This window comes from Strongylocentrotus purpuratus, unplaced genomic scaffold (assembly GCF_000002235.5).
Source record: "Strongylocentrotus purpuratus isolate Spur 01 unplaced genomic scaffold, Spur_5.0 spur5_contig_861, whole genome shotgun sequence".
Taxonomy (NCBI): Eukaryota; Metazoa; Echinodermata; class Echinoidea; order Camarodonta; family Strongylocentrotidae; genus Strongylocentrotus; species Strongylocentrotus purpuratus.
Genome location: NW_022145570.1, coordinates 677,780 through 701,351, shown reverse-complemented (window position 1 = coordinate 701,351; position 23,572 = coordinate 677,780). Strand labels below are relative to the sequence as shown.

Sequence of the window (23,572 nt, the reverse complement as noted above, 5' to 3'; positions counted from 1 at the left end):
CAATTTTTATTTTTGTCTTCTTTACCAAGGTAGCCACCCTGGAATGAATATTGCTCTTTCTGAGGGCCCTGTGATTTTTATTACCCCAGCAATGCCATGTACCGAGTTAACCTGATGACTACAGAATTCAATCATAGCCATACGTTTAATACAGGGGTCACCAGGTTCCAGTAGGCAATAGCTTATTACGCCTGAAAATAAGGGAAGGATCTGGGCTAAATACCTTCTCCAATAATATAAGCATTATGAAAGCATTGAACCCAGGACCTTCTGTACATGTACGTGAGTCAAGAACCTTAACTAATACACCACTGTGCTCCCACTGGAATCAACCGTGGAGCACCTTTCGCCAAAGCAAGTGTCGTACAACCCTATATCTTCCTGTCTTCCGCTGCAGATTTGGCCTTCTCCATCACCAGTAGCAGGTGATCACAGAACTCCCGGACTGCTCCCTTACCTCCCTTGCTCTTGGCCACAAACTTGGCCGTGGTGGTGATCTCGTTCTGGGCGTCGACGGGCGCTCCTCCGATCCCGACCGTCTTCATGCAATCAAGGTCCGGAGTATCTTGACCTGGTAATAGAACAACGGTTGTTTATTTGTTTTTTGTTTTTTTGTAAAAAGGTCTTTTGAAATGTCAGCCAGCACTTTGAGATGGTATATCAGGGTTCCCATGGAAATTTGAGAATGACTTTCCATGACATTCCATGACCCATTTTTTACCCTTCTAAATGGCCAGATGAGTTCCATTTTGGAAGTGGATGCAGCATCCAAGCAGCATACGAATACAAAGCAGTGCTCTATATATCATAACATGTTTGTGATAGCCTCTGCCTCCCCTTGAAATTTCTATGACTTTCCCTGACTTTGGGAGATTCTTTTTTTTCTTCTTCATTTTTCATAGCTTTCCAGGTTTTTCCATGAACTTTGGAACCCTCAACAACATAGAGATATATTTTCATTGACAGTGCTTTGCAGGTTTTGTTGCTTTGTTGTTGTTTATTCATCTTTATTCAAGAAAGTATACATATAACATAATAATAAAGATGTGACATAAAACCCAGGACAGAGATTTGTATTACATTAGATGCATCTCATGCAGGGTTAAACAATTACAATACACAATAACAAAACAGAAAAGAGAACATCATAACGTCAGTGTTTTAAATGAAAACATTAATAATTCCTAAAAAAATAACAAAAACAAAAATAATTATATGTTATTAGTTAGCAATGCCTCATAATACATTAATACATCTCTTCTTAATGAGTAATCAACCACGGGAACCTATCTCCATAGAAAGAGAGAGAGAGACAGAGTTGAAGAGGGAGAGAGAGCGAAAGAGATAGATATAGAGAGAAGGAGAGAGAAGGAGAGAGAAGGAGAGAGAGAGAGAGGGAGAGATAGAGAGGGAGGTCCCGTTATAACAAGTTACATACGTATCCTAATTTAAAGTAATTACACCTCCAACTGTTGTAGTGATTCCAAGTGAGTTCAGATTGGCTGTAAAAAACAATATAAGCACACAGAATATACTTTTGAAATATTAGTTTTCCCAATTACATAATTATGACACACCTTACATTTAGGTACCGTCATCATATCTGTCAATATATTAGCATGCGTAATCACACCACGAGAACCTATCCCCATAGAGAGAGGGGGAGATAGAGAGAGAGAGAGAGAGAGAGAGAGGTGAGGGTAAGAGAGAGAAAGAAAGAAAGAGGGAAAGAAAGAGAGAGAGAGAAAGAGCGAGAGGGAGAGAAAGAGGTCTCTCTATTGTAAGTCATACCAAGTAGTTAAACCACTTACACTCCCAAGTAATGTTGTGATTGCCAGGTGCGTTCCGACAGGCTGTAAAAAATAACGTACGACCCAAACAGTACGGTTTTCAAGATTTTATTTCTCAGTTGTGGATACCTTACTTTGCATTTACATGTTTTCAACATATCTATAAGTCTTTTCTTGTTGTCAGGAGTTATCAAACCTCGGGAACCTATCTCTACACACAGTAATTTGGGAGTCCAGCCGGCTTCTGAGATATCATGTATTAGTCCGGCGTACCTGTCGAGCTTTCTTTGGTGGGCCTGTTGAATGTTGGTTTCAAATGGAATTGTCAACTCAAATACTAGTATTTCCTTTTTTCTAAAATGAATGAAACATAAATCAGGTCTTTGTTGTGTTGGAACAATGGTTGGGGGAACCATCCCTCCACTGATTGTCTCCCCTTCCACGTCAGCATACACTTGGTGATCACTATCAAGGCCGTTCTGTTTAATGCTCTTTAGCAGATTATGTACAATGTTATTATCATGCCACGTGTATCTATTTCCTGACAATTATTCAATACGTGATGCAAAATACCTTTGGCTTGACATAAACTACACAAGTCATTTATTCGCTTACCCCATCTATACAAGTTTTTATTACTCGGCAGACTATCAATCGCTGCATTTATTGCAAATTTCATAACTCCTTGTGGTAGATTGAAGATGATGGACTTCCAGGACAAGTCACAGTTTTCTATTTCTAGTACCTTCATGAATTCACCCTGGACTAGAAGAGGTTCTATTTCATTTTTCCACTTTTTCCTGCTTTCCTCTTTCAGGTTCGTTTTGACTGATTTTTTAGTATCTTTCCAATTCGTTTGTAAACTGGTTTGATGAATTTGGTGTGCAACCTGGATTGTAGATGACTTTCTGGTCCAGTTTTCCTCTCTGGCCAGTTGTTGATCTAGGGCATGAACTACCATTTCGTCGCCTTTAACTTTCGATCTACTGTAGGCAAGGCAATGACATGTTTGGTAGAGTTCAGAGATACTATTAAGCCCCCCTGGGGCATGAACTACAGCAATATTGGCACCACACCGAGGGATGCCCATCCACTTTTTAATGTATTTGTCTAGAAGTGTATCTAGTTGTCCAAGGTGAGTTGCATGAAGGTCATGTACAGTTAATCTCATAGAGGAGAGAGCATAATCATTAAGGATTCTTAGCTTATACTCGTTTTTTATGTTTACACTATCTATATTCGTGAGGGTACTATCAACCTTATCACGGATGAAATCATATGTTTCTGAAGTCTTCATCTTGAAAGTAATGTGAGATCCTAGAAATTTAATAGGATTATTTTGTACAGATGCAATTCGTTCCCTAGCTAAGGAAAAATCAATAACTGTTGGTTTACCGCCTGAAATTGATAAGGAACGACACTTCTTAGCTTAGACTGTTAAGCCCATACTACTGAGAAGTTTATCTACTTCTTGAACAAGTTTTTGATGATACCTTTTATTTCCAGTTATCAGGTTGAAGTCGTCGGCATACGGAGTAGTTATTAATTTTTGGCCGGCGAAATCGTAACCATATTGCTGCTTCTGGGTTTCAAGATATTCAATAATTGGGTTGAAGCACATGAGAAATACAATTGGGGATAGAGGGTCTCCCTGAAAAACCCCTTTCCTGAAAGCAAAGCGTTCCGATTGCCACCCCGGACCGCATACTCTGCCATTCAGTCTTGAGTAGAGAACATCAATGTAATGGGCTACTGGTTGTGGTATTGCGTAACGGCTTAATGACGTAGAGATCAGCTGATGACTCACGCTGCTAAACGCGTCAGCCAGGTCGAAGAATGTGATGTGCAATGTTATTTGTTTACATCGAGCATGTTTCAGAATTTCATGAACGACTTGGTTGTGTTCTATACAGCCGTTCACTCCGTTAATGAATGCCTTCTGGACCCGTTTATCTATGAATTCATTGGCTGTGAGATAGGTTGACATTCTCTCCGATAAGATCTGATTAAATATTTTACCAATGCAACACGTCAAAGATATCATCCGAAAATTTTCTGGTTTTGTTGTTTCACCAGATTTGAAAATTAAGGCAACTTTTGATTCGGACCACATTTCGGGGGGATCACCACTTTCCAAAATCTTATTATATAATGTTGCCAGGAAGTGGTGGGTACAGTACAAGTGTTTTAGCATACCATACATCAGACCATCATCACCGGGTGCTGATCTTGCTTTTTTCCGTTTCAGAACATTCTTAACATCCTTGGGTTTTAACGAGTTCATATCGAAGCTTTGGTAATTTTCTGAATTCACGTTAACGTACGGGAACCAGGACAACGACGTAAGATCAATAACATTGGGGACGCTGTACAAAAATATTCGTCTGCTTCCATCTGAGAAAACGTTGGCCGAGGTGAATTTTCATGTAACGAGCCATTACATACTTTCTTCGAGAAATCATAGAAGTTATCCCAAAATCTTTTCTCCAAGTGGGCTCTAGATTTTTTGTCCCTGTGTTCCTTTGTTTTTTTCTTTAAGTACGATATTGTTTTTATTGCAAGTTTAAATGCTTCCTGGTCCTCTTTGGTTGCATCTTTGCTGAATGCTTTTTTTCGTAGTAGGTTTTTCCGTTTCCTAGCCTGAGTAAGCGTTTTGGGTTCGTGTTCAATATACATCTGGTTGGTTTGATTTTCGAGAAATTCATTTTGCTCCTGAAAATATTCAGTCACGATATCGACAAAAGAGTTTGCTGCCACTTTAGGGCTAACAATGTTGGAGCCAAGATCATAATGAAGGGGAGCGGTGCGATCTTTCACAGCTAGGTTGTGAACGTTCCATTCAGAATCACTCAAGTATGGGATAGTGAATCTTCTACCTTCTGTTCTTTTAATGGCAGCAATGCAGAGAATGACTATTGAGAGTACGTACCTGAACTCCATGGTTAGGCCTATATATCAAGCGAGTCTAAACAAAGAAGCACGCCTGACGTAGCGGCGCAATGGAAGGTAATCTTCCGATAGGTGTAAATGATTCACAGTGAGATTTTTGTCCTCGTAAAATATCAAAATATCCACGATTTCGCACAATAATTGGTCTGCAAAATACCGGTATACGAAGAGCACAATACAAACTCACAAGAATTATCACACAAAACAGAATGAGGGGCAGCCTGCTGACAAAATTTGCAAATTTGCAGTGGTATCCTGGAACCGTGTCAGTGGCGCCGTATCCTCGAATTCGTAAAGGCCAGATGAGTTCCATTTTGGAAGTGGATGCAGCATCCAAGCAGCATACGAATACAAAGCAGTGCTATATATATCATAACATGTTTGTGATAGCCTCTGCCTCCCCTTGAAATTTCTATGACTTTCCCTGACTTTGGGAGATTCTTTTTTTTCTTCTTCATTTTTCATGGCTTTCCAGGTTTTTCCATGACCTTTGGAACCCTCAACAACATAGAGATATATTTTCATTCACAGTGCTTTGCAGGTTTTGTTGCTTGTAAATAATATGTTGGGATTTCAGAAGAAAAAAATACCAAGGGCAAATTCGCCCAGACAAAAGTACAAAAGCATACTTATAGCCTGGTAAATTGCCTCAGATTCTGAAACAAAATCCCGGATTTAACTCATGCTGCAATGATAATTATAAACCTTTAGGTCAGTCAGGAATCCTATGACTTTTACAAGCCGATACCCTGTCTGATTATCAAGATGTTTACGATTGGAAATCAAAATTTAATTTTTTGTTTTACTAATGGTTTTTCTAACACTGCAGTCTATTAGGGAAAATGAGTACGGTAAAACCAGTTACTCAAAGATTTTCACTTTTTGAGGCACTTCATGATCATTTTGAAGCGCAATTTTTTTAGGGCTTCAATATTACACCATATCACAGACACTGATAACACGTAGGGTCATGCATCTCAGATTTCACATTGTTAAACGATGCCTTTAAGACGTACCCATATATGCGACCTGACTCCAATCTAAATCAAGTCCTTTTCTCCACTCATTCAGCAGATCCACCTTGTTCTTGCTTTCTGTAGCCATGGCGATACCAAGCCGAGCTGCCAATTTGGTGGTGACAGCGTTCTCCTCATCTGAAAGATCGAGAATGGGTGCAAAATTTACAGAAATATTTCACCTTTGTACAAGATTCAAGTTTAAAGTTTTAATGCAGATATTTGTTTGGGTAGTATTCCAGCCAGGCGCCATTTTACACGCGCGCACATACCAATCCAACCACATTTAATAACGTTCGCATCCTACCGGGTACCCATTAAACACCTGGGTGGAGAGTGACAAAAGTAGATTAATGTCTGGTCAAAGGATATATTAGATATTCAAACTTTCATCTGGATTTTTTAAAACTCATTTTGTACAACAGCTGGCCAAATTAAAACATTTGTACCACTGTACCGGTACATGGCTTCAAAATGTAATTCATTGCTCACGCACAGGTGTTTCTAACACGAAACAGTACATAAGCTTTGTGTTAATTATATGACGGGTAATTGCAAGACAGTGCTATCATCATTTGTGAAAAGACTTTAACTCTTATTGCCAAGTACAGTTGCAGTTATTATTATATACATGTACTATATCTCATATTTTCTAATAATTTTGTGATGCAACCATGTATTTTACATGTTGGTCTGTTTTGTTTATCAGCATTCTTGCTGAATTTCGACAAGGGCGGAGTTGGAGAATATGACAAATTGAGACAATTTACAAAATTTCACAGCCATGGAAAAACTACATGTATTTAACAAACCTGTCTAAATTTTAGTTTAGATATCCAAAATCAAGAAAATCAATACACAAACGGGGGAGAAACAAAATCTAGAGGTGCTAATATTGAGTAAACAGAACCAAAGTGTATTTCCTACAAGTCCAAAGTTCAGTTTGCTCAACAAAGTATGCACACTCTGGAATAGAGACACAAGGTGATGGTAAATATTGGCAATAAACAAAATTGGAATCTCGGCAAAAATACCAATGGTACATAATATGTATACATGTATACTAGCTGCATCAGTGCTTCGTGGCCCCGCAGCCAAACTTGATGCTATGCCCCTTGATGGTGGTTTTGTTACAAAATTTCAAATACATACTGAAGTGGAAATGGAGGGGGCACTTAACCCTATTTAGCCCGGGGGGGGGGGGGGGGCTTTAGAAGCCCCCCCCCTCCTGGACATTTTTCGCGATAATTTTTTAACGCAAGAAAATCTTGCACTGAAATTTTGTGACTTTTTTCTTTCAGGTCTGGCGCATCTTTTGAAAGAAATTTTTCGAAAATCGGACCTACCATTACAAAGTCATGTGTCACTTTGTCTTTGCATGTCAGCCCGAAATCGCTCATTTTTGTGATTTGTGTACAAAACATATGGAAATCTCATTTTTCAAATAAAGAGATAAACATTGGTTATTTGGTCTTGTTTATAGTTAAGGTGTTTATTTTGGGGTCAAAATAGTTGAATTATAGTTGGAAATGAAATAAAACAACAAAAACAATAACATACATAAGTTAAAAAAACAAAGAAATACATAAGAAATTATCAAAACAATAGATAACATATGGAATAACCCTGGTTTTTCAATTTTTTGTATTGTTTTATTATTTCAAATGGTCTAACAAATATATGTAGTGAGAAAAAATGCTTAAATATGAATAATGTCTGATTTATGGGCAAATATGTGAATTTGATGACCTTATTTGCATAAATTACCATAAATATGCAAATGAGTGAATTTTTCAAAAAATTGAAATTACCATAGTGTTCTATACACTTCACTTGACATGTATGCAAATTTTCGCGGCGATCGTTCGTTTCACGGCCGAGATCATAGGGGGGGGGGGGGGGGGGCCTTAGAAGCCCCCCCCCCCCCCCCCCCCCCCGGGCTATGCAGTTTCAAAACAGCCCGGGCTAAATAGGGTTAATGATGACTAATATGGGGAAATAATTTAAGGTCTCCATGGAAAAACTTGTATTATTTTACTGCGAGAAAGCATGAATATTAACAGCATTTTCATATTTGCTTTTGATATTTTGCCTCTTCCATAAAAGATCAGTGTCCTATCTACCGACAGATTGCAAAGGAGTGAGGTCAAAAGAAAATAGAATTGTTTTCTTTTTTAGACTGCATTATACAAATGTAACTTTTATCATTATTATCATCAGTATTTTTAACCCTTAGTATGCCTTTCTGTTATAACTGGTTGTTTAATACAAAACATAAAATCAAATCCAATCCAATCACGGGTCACAATATGTTATCCCTCGTATTTACATACCAGCAATGACCCTGACTTCTACGCCTTTCTCTCTCAGATGTTTGATACCGATGGAGTCGCTCAGGCTAAAAGAACGGAACTCTTCTCCTAAAAAAAAAAAATTATAAAAGAGAAATGTGAATTAGTGGCATTGTAATCTACTTGATGGACAATGGTCAGAGGACTTCCAGTCAGGGCATTATAATTAAGTCAATTTCAATTTCAATTTCAATTTATTTATGCTTCCAACAAAACATTACAAATTAATTAAAAACATTTACAACAAATGTAGAAATACATATTGGACCAGAGGGGTCCACTAAAAAGCAATGCTTGTACAAGTGTGAACACCTCAAAGACAATTAACCAGTTAGTAGATACTGTACGATCTGAGCATGGGAAGAGATGAAGACTGGATACATGCTCAAGAAAGTTAGGTAATCGTTATTCATATATGTACCGACGGTACATTCTATGGATTACAAGTGCAAGTATTCTGCTCAAGAGGGCAAACAAAAGCTTTTAATGAAGAACATCCAAGAATTTGGCATTGATTAATCTAAAATACACAAAGGGGAACCACTCCATGTGTAAAAGATCCATGGGTATTAGGGGGTCATTTGTACCAAAGCTAACTATGAACTGGTCCATTATCAACAGCATCAATCCATTATCATTCTTTTAGATAAAATGGCCATATGCAGATTAAGGAAATGTTGGTCATTTATAATTTTTGCTGTAACCAAATACATTATTTTGTCATCTCTCTAGGATCTACGGTAATTGTTCATATTTGTGATCTACTAGATACACATAATTACAGTCGATTACAAAATTCCAAGGGATTTCCCCTTGAGACCCAGATCTTAGTCACAGTCTGCAGATAAAAGTCAATTGCCAATTTGAGATTCACACAGATTTACTTATTTCATATTTCAAACCTTCATAACTTTCTTATTACTGGTCCGATTTATTCAAAACTTTCTTCTTTTTTTTCCTTCTGCTTTCATACAAATGAACTCATTACAAGGGTGGGATTGCCTCAAATGTGGCTATTAAAGCCTCACTGCACTACTTATAGCTACTTGTGCCCTCTATATAGCAAACAATGCCTAATAGGTGACCATTGGTCCCCCAAGATCCTCTTTTTCTTATGTTAAGTGACAGCTGATTTGATGAGATAACCACCTGTCAGTGACCTTGCAGGGTGGTCTAATCCATCCTGTAAACTAGTGCAGATGGGCTTTAAGCTATTATACATTACCTGTTGCAGTAAAATTGATTTGGTTGTCGATGAGGACGCCGTCTGCTGCGAAGACCACCAGCTTGACACCCTGGGGCTTGGTCTTGCCAAAGTAGCCAAACTTAATCACTCGCTGCTCTGCGATGGGCCAGTCGATGTCGGTATCGATGTCCACGCTGTACTCAGGCTGCATCTCACAATAGCCAACTCTAGAGTAAACACAAAGTTAATTAAGAAAAGGATGAGTTCTGGGAATGGTGAAAATCAATTTGTGGGCTTTTTCAACCTTTTATGTTAGTGTGGAATCGTGTGTATACAAAAATGTCTCCAGAAAAGGATAGCTCTTCAAATGCCCTCATATTTGAAATAAGACAAGTAACAGTAACAGTTGTGGACCACGATTTCCTGCCACATTTTTGTGTAGTCCCATTATACATATTTCTGAGTACAGAGCATGTAAGACTTAGCAAGACTGGGCCAATTTCATATATCACTTCCACGATTTGTAAACCTTGCAGTATACGCCAATACTTATGGGTTACATTATCAACCTTTTCCAATAACTTCCACACACTTTCTTTCACAATGCAATCGGATGACCAGAACTTTTTTTCTTTGAACTTCCTCAAGCATATAAAGCAGTCATACATTGAAATTCATTGTAAGAGTATTGTGTGAGAGTGATTCATTCACTTCACCCTTTAAAATAAGTTTCAAATCTCTATCCAGTACATGTTCTTAGGCAAGGCATTTTAAATACGATTGTCTCTCTCTACCCAGGTGTTAAATGACTACTTGGCAGAACATGTTCCTTGAAATGCGGCACTGTTCATAGGTGATGGCTTTCAGAGCTAAAGCACACCATCTCTGATTGGTTCGTAGGTGGAAATGGAGAGCTTTCGAGTGTAACCTGCATATCTGTGGCTCTTCATCATAATTTTTTTACAGCATCAGGATGATACAATTTCTCCCAATTCCATGAAAATTAGCATTACTGAAATCCAAAGTACACAAAGCCTATCCATAACATGTATTTCAAAAAAGTCAAGGAAAGGATTTGAAGGTAACCAAAGGTAAATGATGATGTTGGCGGTAGGGGGTGCGTAATTTCGGTAAAAGTTGTGAATTATATACCTCTCTTTACAAATATAGCCATCTGATTGGTCCAAATTGGAGTTGTGATTTTAGCCATGCCCTTAACGGTTAATACAGTGTACATGTAGTTCATGAGTGAGATTCCCTAAAGATTCCGGATACGGGAAAATAGTAAAATTTTGATGAGATCCCTATTGGTTTATGTGTTAAAACTTACTTTGTGTGAGCGCTGATACCATAAAGTGCTTTTTGTCTGCGATTCCCTTTCAGTCATCTTTCCAGCGAAGATTAACAGACAGTGTCTCAGATTTTCTGTGATGTTTTAACAATCTTAACTCAAGAAAAGGACAAGGTAAGAATTCGTGGTAGATTTTTGTGTCAATTTGGTATATAAAAGACATATTGACTGCTGGCGCGCCTCGAGACATGGCAGGATGCAACATCCCCTTGAGCCTATAAAAACAGCCAGACCTCTCATAGCAGTCGATATATCTATAATATTCTAGACTTCACCTACTTTCCACCCTGGAAGAGTCCAGCCATCAAGAGTTCTCTTGTTGCAAAGTAGAAGGATCCATTCTCATACAGCTCGCCGGCCCAGTCCTGCCTGCGTGGCCTCTTAGCAGGGTCGAGGTTCTCAGCCTTTGTACTCACAGCTGCAATAGTAATAATAATAACGACAATAATAATTATGCTAGTGATAATAATAATAATAATGATAATACCAAGAGTAATAACAATAATAAAAAAATGTCTCCAGAAAAGGATAGCTCTTCAAATGCCCTCATATTTGAAATAAGACAAGTAACAGTAACAGTTGTGGACCACAATTTCCTGCCACATTTTGTGTAGTCCCATTATACATATTTCTGAGTACAGAGCATGTAAGATTTAGCAAGACTGGGCCAATTTCATATATCACTTCCACGATTTGTAAACCTTGCAGTATACGCCAATACTTATGGGTTACATTATCAACCTTAATAATAATAATAATTATGACAATAGTTATAACAATATAATTACAATAATAATAATAAAAATAATGATACTTCTAATGATTATAAGGAAAATGATAATAATAAAACGAAGATGAAGAAGAAGAAGAAGGAAATAGAAAATGACTTACCACAGCACACTTGCGCTTGGACATTTCCAGTCAACATAGAAACCACTCAACTGTGAAAGTTTAAATTTCATTTTCATTTCCATTTCATATCTTCCCGATGCAAATTTTCACATAGATATTTGTTTTGCCCACCTTGGTCTATAGGGGTCTCTGTCCATCGGAAGAGGTGCCTCCTGTTGACGGCAAACACCGAGTCGTAGCCCAGGTTTCTGATCATGTGACAGGTCCTCTGGAGGTGGGATGGATGTAGGCAAGGAGATGTGCACTGGACGTTGGCTACAAACTTGACCTCTGGTCAGTGAAATAAAGCAAAATAAGAATCATCATAATATAGTAATATTAGCTAGTTCTTAGCGCTTTTCAGGACCGAAAGCCCTCTCAAAGCGCTTTACAGATATATACATTATTACCCCGGTCATCGGATTCAGGCTTTCCCGCACACAATGTATGCACATCCTCTACTCCCTGGGGAGCATTCCAGCCAGGCGTCATTTTACAAGTGCACACTTGCTAATGAAAGCACATTAGCTTTCGCATCCTACCAGGTACACATTCGACACCGGGGTGAAGAGTGGCAAATGTAGATCAATGTCTTGCACAAGGACATTAGTGCCGTGGTGGGACATAAGGTAGGCAAGGGAAAGGGTCAAGGGAGTGGTGTGCAATTCAGCTTTGGAAATCTGCAAAAAAGCTCTGGAAACTAGAGAGAACTAAACTGCCTGTATGTGCATATCCCTATGTGGCATCATGAACAATGATGTCAGGGAGCAAAAAGGCAGGCTATCATTAAAGGCCAAAAATAATACTCCCTCCCTCCCTCCCTCCCCCTTCCTCCCTCCCTGCCCCTCCCCCTCCCTCCCTCCCTTCCCCCTTCCTCCCTCCATCCCTCCCTCCCCCCAAACCTGCCAACCTCTGGAGTTCAAAAACTGTACTCTTTAATCCCAAAAGTTGTATTCTTAAAAATAAACACAGACTGTTACGTGGATCAATGCCTCTTACAGTTCCAACATACAGGAAGAAATTTGTTATGGATCATTGGTTGAATATGCATGATTTCGTCACGACTGGTGTGTTCGATGAACCAATGAACATCCCCAAATTGCCCATGTGAGATGCTTGGAGGATACTTTACAGGACAGAATGGGTATTTTGCTATTCAAAATGGCACACACACACACACACATAAAATACTTTTTTTTTAAATAACAAAAAATAAAATTGTTTTGTTTTTTGTTTTTGGAAAATATTATTTTTCTGAGGAAAATCATACTGTGGGATGTGCTTCTAAAAAATGTACGAAATATGACTAAATTGTACTGGTCGGCAGGTCTGCTCCCCCACCCTGCCTCCCTCCCTATATACCTACCTATATGTACCTTCCTAATATTAGACGACTGTGCATTTGCATCGAACATGAATGATTTAAAGTAATTGGGGTTTTCTTTTCACTTAGTCTTTTTATTTTGTTTCTTTATTAACTTGTTTTTGTTCGTTTGTTTTCTTTTTCCTCAAGATTACATTTAAACAAGAGCTTTCATGGACAATCTTCAATACCTGGATGTTCCTTGAGAAACTCTTGCATAGCCTCGATGGAGGTGGCTTGGTCCCGGGCAGTATGGGGGCTTCTCATGTGTACCTGGGCACCCCATTCCTTGGATATCCTGGCAATGTCAGCATGATCTGTTGACACCCAGACGCTGTCAAATTCTGAAGGAAACATCAAAACCAATTGCCAAATTATTATTTCAAAGATACATGGATTTGTTAAAAGAGTTCAGTTAATAATAATAATACAATATAGTTCCATCTTATATAGCGCTTTTCAGGACCGCAGGCCCTCTCAAAGCGCTTTACAGATGTTATTATTACCCCGGTCATCGGATTCAGGCTTACCTGCACACAATGTATAAACATTCTCCACTCCCTGGGGCAGGGGCAGCAGAAGGGTATGGAAAACACAAAAGAGATTCACTTTAAAGAATAATCAACTGAACATGCATGTACATTAACAATTTTGCAAGGAATGCTTTTTGCAATGGGAAATCCCCATAGAGCTCCCACAAACAAAAGGTTTTGAGCAAACAAAATATTTGTTATGATTTTGCACACATTGATCTCATGAAAAAATGCAGTTATGTCATGTCAAAAATAAGATATGATAACACATAAATATTGTCTAGTTCTTAGCAACAGATTGATAAAAAAAGTAATGTACAATGTAGGCAATACATGTACATTTAGGCTCAACATGAACTGATTTTTGTTTATGGGTAAAGACTATTTGCCCATAATGTTGTAGACAAATTACAGACCCAAATATGAAAGAAATATCCTGAACTACAAAGGAATAATGCACTTTTACTTATTACTTAATAATACGATTGGAGAAGGGCCCTTAGCCTTAGGGGAAGACAGTATTAATACTGATAAGACTCCCCTGGGTTAAACGTACATGTACATGTACATGATATATATATATATATATATATATATATATATATATATATATATATATATATATATATATATATATATATATTACATGTATATAATAGTTTAAACAATTGTAGCAATAACATTCCTGAGGAAAGATCTAAGTGAAATGAAATGAAATGAAATGAAATGAAATGAAATTGTAGTACATGTACATATGTCATGTAAATGTATAGGACTATTAAGAAATTCACAAGGTTAAGATACTGACAGAGATAACGGTATTGTTCGCTGAAAATCCTGTTTTAAGGATAATACAATTTCAATCGACATGCATGAATTTAACACAGCTGAGTCAACAACTTGAATTTGTGGAAGTTTCGTTGTCAGCATGATCAATAACCATATGTATAATGCATACAGTACGTACATGTAGGCTGTTATTTCAATCAATATTTAAAGGGATTGGGTATCTTTGCCTCAGATTCTAAACAAAATCCTGGGTTTAGCTGATGCTGCAATCATAATTATAAACCTTTAGGTCAGTCAGGAATCCCATGACTTTTACAAGCCGATCGAATCGAAATTTCATTTTTTGTCTTCCTAACATTTTTATAACATTACAGTCTATTGGAAAATATGAGTATGGTAAAACTTTTTAGGGCTTCAATATCATAGTACAGCGGATAAGCTCCTAATATAATGAAAATTGTGCACTTTTTGAGAAAAGCATGAAACTTCTAGCATAGTTAGTTTAGACCATAAGATTTATTTTCAGATGTGGAGGGAAGTCAGATTTGACCTCTGATGACCCTGAGAGGTAAAATCCAAAATGGCCGCTATTCCTCATGGTCTAATCTCTAATGTACAAACACACTTAACTTTTGAACCAAATAGTCCAGAAAAACGTTTAAGGTGTCATTTCCAACTAACTTGGGGATGCCAATTCATTTGGTAATACTTTTGAGATCGCTTGAACTTAGGGTTTTGCATTTAGGTCAAGGTCATGGTCAAAATTGACTAAAAAATAGCAAGTTTTGAATGGTTACAAAAAGTTTTCCCATTTATTTGTCATTTGTTCTCTCTTGTGTTCTCAAATTTCTTTAGGAATTTACGCACCTTAATCCCTTTCAGTGAGTTTATTTCACATTTTGATTTGACCTCTGATGACCCTGAGAGGTCAAATAAAAAATGGCCGCCAGTCCGCCGCATGGTCTAATACGCTCTGGCCAGTCCAATGATCAAAGAAGCCTTTCACTCTTTGTAATCTATAGACCTCCATCATGCTCGCGGGGCCATGCAGTCATTTGGACGTTTCCTGGTGGAGTTCTCAGAACTACTAGAATCGGTCAACTTGCTCATAAATCAGGTGGTTATTTTAGGGGATTTCAACATTCACGTTGACAATAAAACAAATGCAGATGCAAATAACTTTAAAGACCTACTGGAGTCGGCTGGTTTGAGTCAACTCATATCCCAGCCTACTCATATTAAAGGACACACTCTTGACCTGGTCATCATGAGAGAAACTGATCAGTCAATCAGGGACATTGTGGTAACTCAGACTTTGCCATCTGATCACTCGGCGATCATCTTTTCACTCCCCTTCATGAGACCACCAATAACGACTAAAATCGTTCATGCTCGTAAGTTACGTGAACTCGATATTGATCAATTCAAGTTAGATATCACCCAGTCCTTTGAAGCAGTTACTAGCCTGGAAGAAATGGACATTGACCAGAAGGTAGATGTTTTCAATAACTCTCTTGCGTCAAATCTTGATCGTCACGCACCAGTCAAGCAAAGGAAAGTGAAACTGCGTCCCTATGCTCCTTGGTACAACCATGAAATCCGGAAGGCTAAACAAGCTCTTCGTGCAAGGGAAAGGCGGTGGAAAAAGATCAGGTGTTCATCTACAACAGTAGTATCTGACGACCTGAAGAAAGCAACGAGAGAATATAACCAGCTAGTCAATAGCTTTAGGAGTCAGCATCTCCACGAACTCATATCCACTAGCAACAGCAAACAACTGTTTAATGTGATTGACAGGATGACAGCTGAAAAGCCTTCTAAATCACTGCCCTCATATCAGTCCAGTGCTGAAATCACTCAAAAGTTCTCAAAGTTTTTTGACAATAAAATTCATCTATTGAGATCTTCATTTTCTTCGTCTTCCAACATCGCTGAAGTGGAAGTCAGTGACCATCATCTTGATAAGTTTGCGCCAGTTTCCCAAGCAGATGTACTGAAGATCATCAAGTCACATAAAATGAAATCATGTGACTTAGATCCCCTACCAGCACCCATTCTTAGCCAATGTATAGAGCTTCTGGTTCCGGCCATCACGGACATAATCAACAACTCGCTAGAATGTGGAGTTTTCCCTTCAGCACTCAAGTCTGCTTTGATTCATCCCACCCTCAAACGACCATCTTTGGATGCAGAAAATTTGAGAAACTTTAGACCAATCTCAAATTTGCCATTTTTGGGCAAGGTAGTAGAACGAGTAGTCTCAAATCAATTTACTGAATACCTTACTGCAAATTCCCTTCTCGCATCCCGACAGTCTGCCTATCGTAAAAATCACAGCGTGGAAACTGCGTTACTTCGAGTCCAAGACGATATACTTCGTGCTTTGGATACTGGAGATGATGCGATTCTCATACTGTTAGACTTAACATCAGCTTTCGACACTGTCGATCACTGTGTTCTTATATCCAGGATGGAAACACGTTTTGGCGTCTCTGGAACTGCTACCAAGTGGTTTAAATCTTACATCACTGGACGATACCAACAAGTGATCATCGATGGCTCACGATCCGATCCTACTCTGCTTAGGTGGGGGGTGCCACAAGGCTCCGTCGTCGGCCCTGTACTTTTTACATGTTATTCGACACCCTTAGAGGACATCATTCATTCCCACGGTTTCTCCTCGATGATATATGCCGACGACACTCAACTTTATATTACTGTTAAGTCTGGACAAATTCTTCAAATGTTGCAGAAACTGGAAGATTGTCTACATGCCATTCGCTCCTGTTGACTGAAAACTTTCTTCTCTTGAACGACAACAAGATGGAAGTGCTCCACCTGTTTTCTCACCGAAGAAGAAATACAATAGAACTCCCTCCGATTCAAATAACAAATGGTTCTGTAAATTCCTCCAAAACAGTTGTTAACTTAGGTGTCACGTTTGATCAAAACCTTTCAATGCACCCCCATGTAAATAGTATCTGTCGTAAAGCATCCTTCGCCCTGAGAAAAATTGGTAAAATTGGTAAATTCCTTTCCAAGTCATCCACTGAAATCCTCGTCCACGCATTTATCAGTTCACTCCTTGACAGTTGTAATAGCTTGCTCCATGGAATTCCGGAAAAAGATATGGCCACGCTGCAAAGAATCCAGAACTCTGCAGCACGTCTAGTGTCTCTCACCAAAAAACATGACCATATTACACCAACCCTTAAACAATTGCATTGGCTCCCCATTCAATTTCGCATCCAGTTCAAAGTTCTTCTTTTAACCTTCAAGTCTCTTCATGGTCATGCCCCAAATTATCTTTCTGAACTGATTCAATTATACACACCCAATAGGCCCCTTCGTTCTGCAAATCAAACTCTCTTGACCGTTAAAAAAGCAAAAACAAAATACTTTGGTGATAGGTCCTTTTCATGCTCTGCTCCACGTCTGTGGAATTCTCTCCCAGCCTCCATTCGTTCCATCTCTGATATTACTTTGTTTAGATCAAAATTAAAAACCTATCTAATGAAAAGGCATATTCTACCTAGCTCTTAAATTGTTACCTAGTTCTTAAATTGTTACCTAGTTCTTATATTGTTACCTTACCTTGTTATCTTATGTTTCATAATTTCACTTTCATTCATTTGTTTTCTTGTCATTACTCTGTTAAGTTTTAATTGTATCAATATTGTAAAGCGCTTTGATATAAATGTTTTATGAAAAGCGCTATATAAGTAAAAGTTATTATTATTATTATTATAATTGTACAAACACGCTTAACTCATGAACAAATAGTCCAGAAAAACGTTAAGGTGTCATTTTCAACTAACCTGGGGATGCCAATTCATTTTGGTAATAATTTTGAGATCGCCAGAACTCGGGGCTCTGCATTTAGGTCAAGGTCAAGGTCAAAATTGATTAAAACATAGCAAGTTTTGAATAGTTACAAAATGTTTTCCCATTTTTTTGTCCCCTTATGTCCTCAAATTTCTTTAGGAGTGGTTCCCTTGCATAGTCCCCCACCTTAATCCCTTTCAGTTAGTTTATTTCACATTTCGATTTGACCTCTGATGACCCTGAGAGGTCAAATAAGAAATGGCGCCAGTCCACAGCACGGTCTAATAATTGTACAAACACGCTTAACTTTTGAACCAAATAGTCCAGCAAAACGTTTAAGGTGTCATTTCCCACTAACTTTGGATGCCAATTCAATTGGTAATACTTTTTAGTACGCCAGAACTCGGGGCTTTTGCATTAAGTCAAGATCAAGGTCAAAATTGACTAAAAAATAGCAAGTTTTGAATGTTTACAAAAAGTTTTCTCATTTTTTTGTCCCCTTATGTTCTCAAATTTCTTTAGGAGTGGTTCCCCTGCATAGTCTTCATCATAATCAGTTAGTTTATTTCACTAATTATAGCACCAAACCATTATTTGTCTTGTAACTGACCATTTGCATATAGCATGGTCAGTGGGCAGCTAGCAGCGCTCAAAATACACGGGGGCGGTGGGCGATTCGCCCCCGTGAGCTACATAATCGCCCCCGTCAGGTTGCTCACGGGGGCAATTGCAAAATTAAAAATCGCCCCGGTAGAATTATAAAATAAAGATTATCTTTTCTGTTATAACTTTAACACAATATTGAGTTTCAATTTTCAAACCTTAAACCAATGAAATGGAACTAAGATTAGCATGCAAGATTTCTCGTTTTATGAGTAGGCCTAGTATTACCGATTCAGCTCGCAGTGCAGTGCCGCCGTCAGCAGTGGTTATAGGCCTACTGCGCCGTTAGTAGCGCTGCGTTTGCTGGAGCTGGAGGCGATCTCGCAAGGGCAGAAACATGGTCATGGCCTGGAGAAGTTTTTCGTTGTCAGCAAATAATGAACCTCGACCAGTAAATCAATATTAGGGACTTTTAGATTTGCACGATGAGAACGTGGACTGCAACGTGTGACCTCCTTTTAAGGCACTGCCAGTGCTTAAAAGGACGTCACATGTGACTGCCAGTGCCTTAAAAGGACGTAACACGTCCACGTCCACGCAAATCGAAAAGTCCCTTTTGAGGAGAAGAGGAAGACCAAAATGTCGTTGAATGATATGGTAACATGGGCAGATCTACGCGGGGGGGGGGGGGGGGGGGGGGTTAGGGGTTTAACCCCCTCCCCCCACCCCCCCCCCCCCCCCCCCCCCCCCCCCCCCCCCCCCCCCCCCCCGGCCCCCTTTGGTTGCTGCTTTATATGTAGTTGATAATGCATGATTAAAATAAAGAGAGAGAGAGAGAGAGAGAAAAGTTGTTTTTACAAAGAAGATTTGGGTGAATAGCAGTGCTTATTCAAACAAATATTCGCATCAATTTGAATCATAATCATTAATTGTCGCTTAATCCCTTTTAATGACCTTGTTTACTTTTACGTTTGCAAGGGGAGAAGAAGATATGTCACGTTAAAGACATCATAAAGATGTATATATTATATACACAGGCCAGTAACAGCTATGTAGCTTGTAAATTTCTAAGAGGGAAAATGCTGATTGAAATGATAATGAAAAAATAGCAAATAATTGAGGAGTATCATACAGTGTAGGTACCAATTCAATGGATATTTGTATAAAAAAAGAGCCCCCGTCAGTAATAAAAGAGCCCCGTGAGCCTTCTCACGGGGGCTCTTTTTTTGGGGGGGGGGGGGGGGGGGGGAAGAGCCCCCGTGGACAAACAATTAATTTGAGCCCTGGCAGCTAGGCAGTATACGGCAAAAATCTCAATTCAAGGCAGGAAAACTGCTCCTTTCCATTACTGCTCAGTAATACTGGTAAGATGTTCTTTAAGTTACTTTGGGTTTTATTTGGTTCTAAGTAATTTAAAGGATCCCTACAGAGTTTGAGGAACAGGCCATAAAGCAAAATAACGGTTCTGCTAACACTAGACAACATCACCATGACCAGCAACCTGGAGTGCAGTTAGCATTCTTGAGGATGGGAAGTTCTGACAGTACTGAAAGAGATAGGGAATCCATTTCTAGAAATTGCAAGAAAGGATGCACTGAATATTGTGCTCTTGTTCTGGAGACTGTTAGATTTTGATCGTTACCATTAGGATATACATAAGTTGTGGACAGTGCTAAATACATGTGGATATCTATAGCTGTGGTAATGAACAGGTTTTAGGTCGTATTTGGAATAGCTTTTTTGCAAATTTTCGTGCTATAACTGTAGCAGACGAATTTGGTTAGTAAGAAAACAAGGCATCCACCTTGTGCGTTCACAATGAATGTGCATTGTTACGAAATTCATTTTCGTCCAGTAAGCAGCGTAAGGTTAATCCACTTTCGTGTGCTTACGGTTAGCAGTGCTATGAAGTAGAAACTCATACATTAGCACAGAACCAGCCGATAAGCAGCTATATACAATTTTGCCCTGGATGGTCAAAGTGGTTGTACACGGGTCTTTTTATTAATTTATAAAATAATGACCCCTTAAGTGTCAAAATAGAGGCAAAGTTTATTTTAAAAAAAAGAAAACATCACTTTTTTGACCTAATATGACCTTGAACTTGACCTTATTGCAAATCCCTGAGTTCTGGCGATCTCTTAGTATTACGTAATGAATTGGCATCCCCAAGTTAGTTGGAAATAACACCTTAAACGTTTTTCTAGACTATTTGGTTCAAGTTCACGTTTGTACATGTACATTAGACCATGCGGACTGGCTGCCATTTTGGATTTGACCTCTCAGGGTTATCATAGGTCACATCAAACTGTGAAATAAACTAACTGAAAAGGATTAAGGTAGAGGACTCGGCAGGGGAACCATTCCTTAATAAATTTAAGAACATAGGGGAGAACAAATGACATATAATGGGGATTTAACCTTTTGTAACCATTCAAAACTTGCTATTTTAGTCAATTTTGACCTTGACCTTGACCTAAATGCAACACCCTGAGTTCTGGCAATCTCGAAAGTATTACCACATGAATTGGCATCCCCAATTTAGTTGGAAATGACACCTTTAACGTTTTTCTGGTGTATTTGGTTCAAAAGTTAAGCGCGTTTGTACATTAGCCCATGCGGACTGGCAGCCATTTTGGATTTGACCTCTCAGGGTCATCAGAGGTCAAATCAAACTGTGAAATAAACTACCTGAAAAAGATTAAGGTGGCGGAATATGCAGGTGAACCATTCCTAAATAAATTTGAGAACAAATGACAAATAAATGAGATTTAACCTTTTGTAACTATTCAAAACTTGCTATTTCTAGTCAATTTTGACCTTGACCTTGACCTAAATGCAAAACCCTGAGTTCAGGTGATCTCAAAAGTATTACCAAATGAATTGGCATCCCCAAGTTAGTTGGAAATGACACCTTAAACGTTTTTCTGGTGTATTTGGTTCAAAAGTTAAGCGTGTTTGTACATTAGACCATGCGGACTAGTGGCCATTTTGGATTTGACCTCTCAGGGTTATCAGAGGTCAAATCTGACTTCCCTCCACATCTGAAAATAAATCTTATGGTGAAAGCAAACTATGCTGGAAGTTTCATGCTTTTCTCAAAAAGTGCACAATTTTCTTACTAAGCCGCTGCACTATCATACCATATCACAGACAATGACATAGGGCAATGCATCTCAATATTCTGTATTCCACAAATAAAAAGTGTATAAAAATACATACATGTACATGAACATTGACAATTAAATCTACTTTATGTACATGATCATGTCCACTTCTATTTTTGTTTAAACTTGTCCATATTTTGCACTACAATATTGTTGAAGCAATTTGATTCTCAGCCTTCTGCCTAGTGATGTGATAGAAAATCATTTACCATAACATTGATCTCATTCAGAAAAATATATTTCTGAACATTCAGACTAATTTTATTTGCTATGGTACTTTTGCTTTTAGCATCCTTTTCGTCATCATCATCATCATTATTATCACGTCATCTCATCTCAGGGTTAGATTTAATTCAATCTTACTAACACTGATTTCGTTTAATTATTTTCTCCTCCTCCTCCTCCTCCTCCTACTCCTCCTCCTCCTCCTCCTCCTCCTCCTCCTCCTCCTCCTCCTCCTCCTCCTCCTCCTCCTCCTTCTCCTTCTTCTTCTTCTTCTTCTTCTTCTTCTTCTTCTTCTTCTTCTTCTTCTTCTTTTTTCTTCTTACTTTTCCCTCTCATCCTCTTTTTCTTCTTCATCTCCTTTTTGTTTTTCTCTTCACCGCAGACTGGATTATCTGTGATATTAAAACTGCTACTGTGTGCATTAGGAGTAAATGACGCTTAGACAGTGGAGACTATACACCACCTTATAAAGAATCATATTCATAACATATTCGTAATCCACAAAGAGAGTGAGGTGGCATTCTCGTCCACAATACACCACCACGTCCACTACTCATGCATTCACTCCACAAATCATGAGCTTCATTGACATTATCATGATTATCTGTAATAATATGCCATTTTCATAATGTAATCAAATTTAACACACAAATCTTGTTACAAATAATTTTATTTCAATTGTCAGAATGCAAATTAAAATGCATTTATTCTCAATAGTTGAATGAAATCGTTTGTAATGGTAAATGGGCGCTTGACTTCACAACGATTTATGCATTGAATTTGAATACAATACCGAAATGGTCTAATGCCAATGGAATGGAATGCAGTGCCAATCAATCACCACTGTGACTTCCATACAGTTTCCACCTCCAGCATACATTTACAAGACAACATTCACATTGTACTTAGGATTAAACCTGAAAGTGGGTGTGGGTGTGTACACAAACAATGAATATGCTATTTCAATGCAGTTGCAAGTTGTTACAGCCACAGTACCATATGCACTATGAACATGACAGACAATGAAAGCGGACAAAATATACAGTTCCTCAGGTAGACAAAAGAACATCCCTTCACTGCTATTATGTAAAAATGTGTAGAACAGGTGAATATGCATGTGACACCTGTTCTACACATTTTACATAATAGCAGTGAAGGGATGTCCATTTGTCTACCTGAGGAACTGTATATTTTGTCCGCTTTCATTGTCTGTCATGTTCATAGTGATGGCCATGGGCGTTGACACCATTTCTAGAATACGTATCGACTAAATTTATGGCTCTGCCTCTAGCACTGAGTGAGTCTGACTCTCAGACTGGAGCTGGAGGCGTGTCATCGGCACACCTACTGTACCTACGGAGCGCTAGAGCACTTACCTCCCGAATCTATGGCGGCGCGAAGCACCCACGCGATGAGGGGTTGTCCAGCTAACGCTTTGATGTTCTTTAATTTTATGCCTTTGCTTCCACCGCGAGCGAGAATCAAGCAGGCAAAATGTCCAGATTTGCGGTTTGAATCACCAGAATCTGACAT

General features: G+C 38.6%; 1 protein-coding gene across 1 annotated transcript; it reads right to left on the bottom strand.

The window, feature by feature from the left end:
- Positions 1-371: 371 nt before the first annotated feature.
- cmas (CMP-sialic adic synthetase) lies at positions 372-23,572 on the bottom strand. The gene is given in 8 exon segments (NM_001126308.1): positions 372-571; positions 5,756-5,893; positions 8,089-8,175; positions 9,332-9,519; positions 10,923-11,061; positions 11,667-11,825; positions 13,089-13,241; positions 23,416-23,572. Coding segments are annotated over 8 exon segments (1,221 nt in total).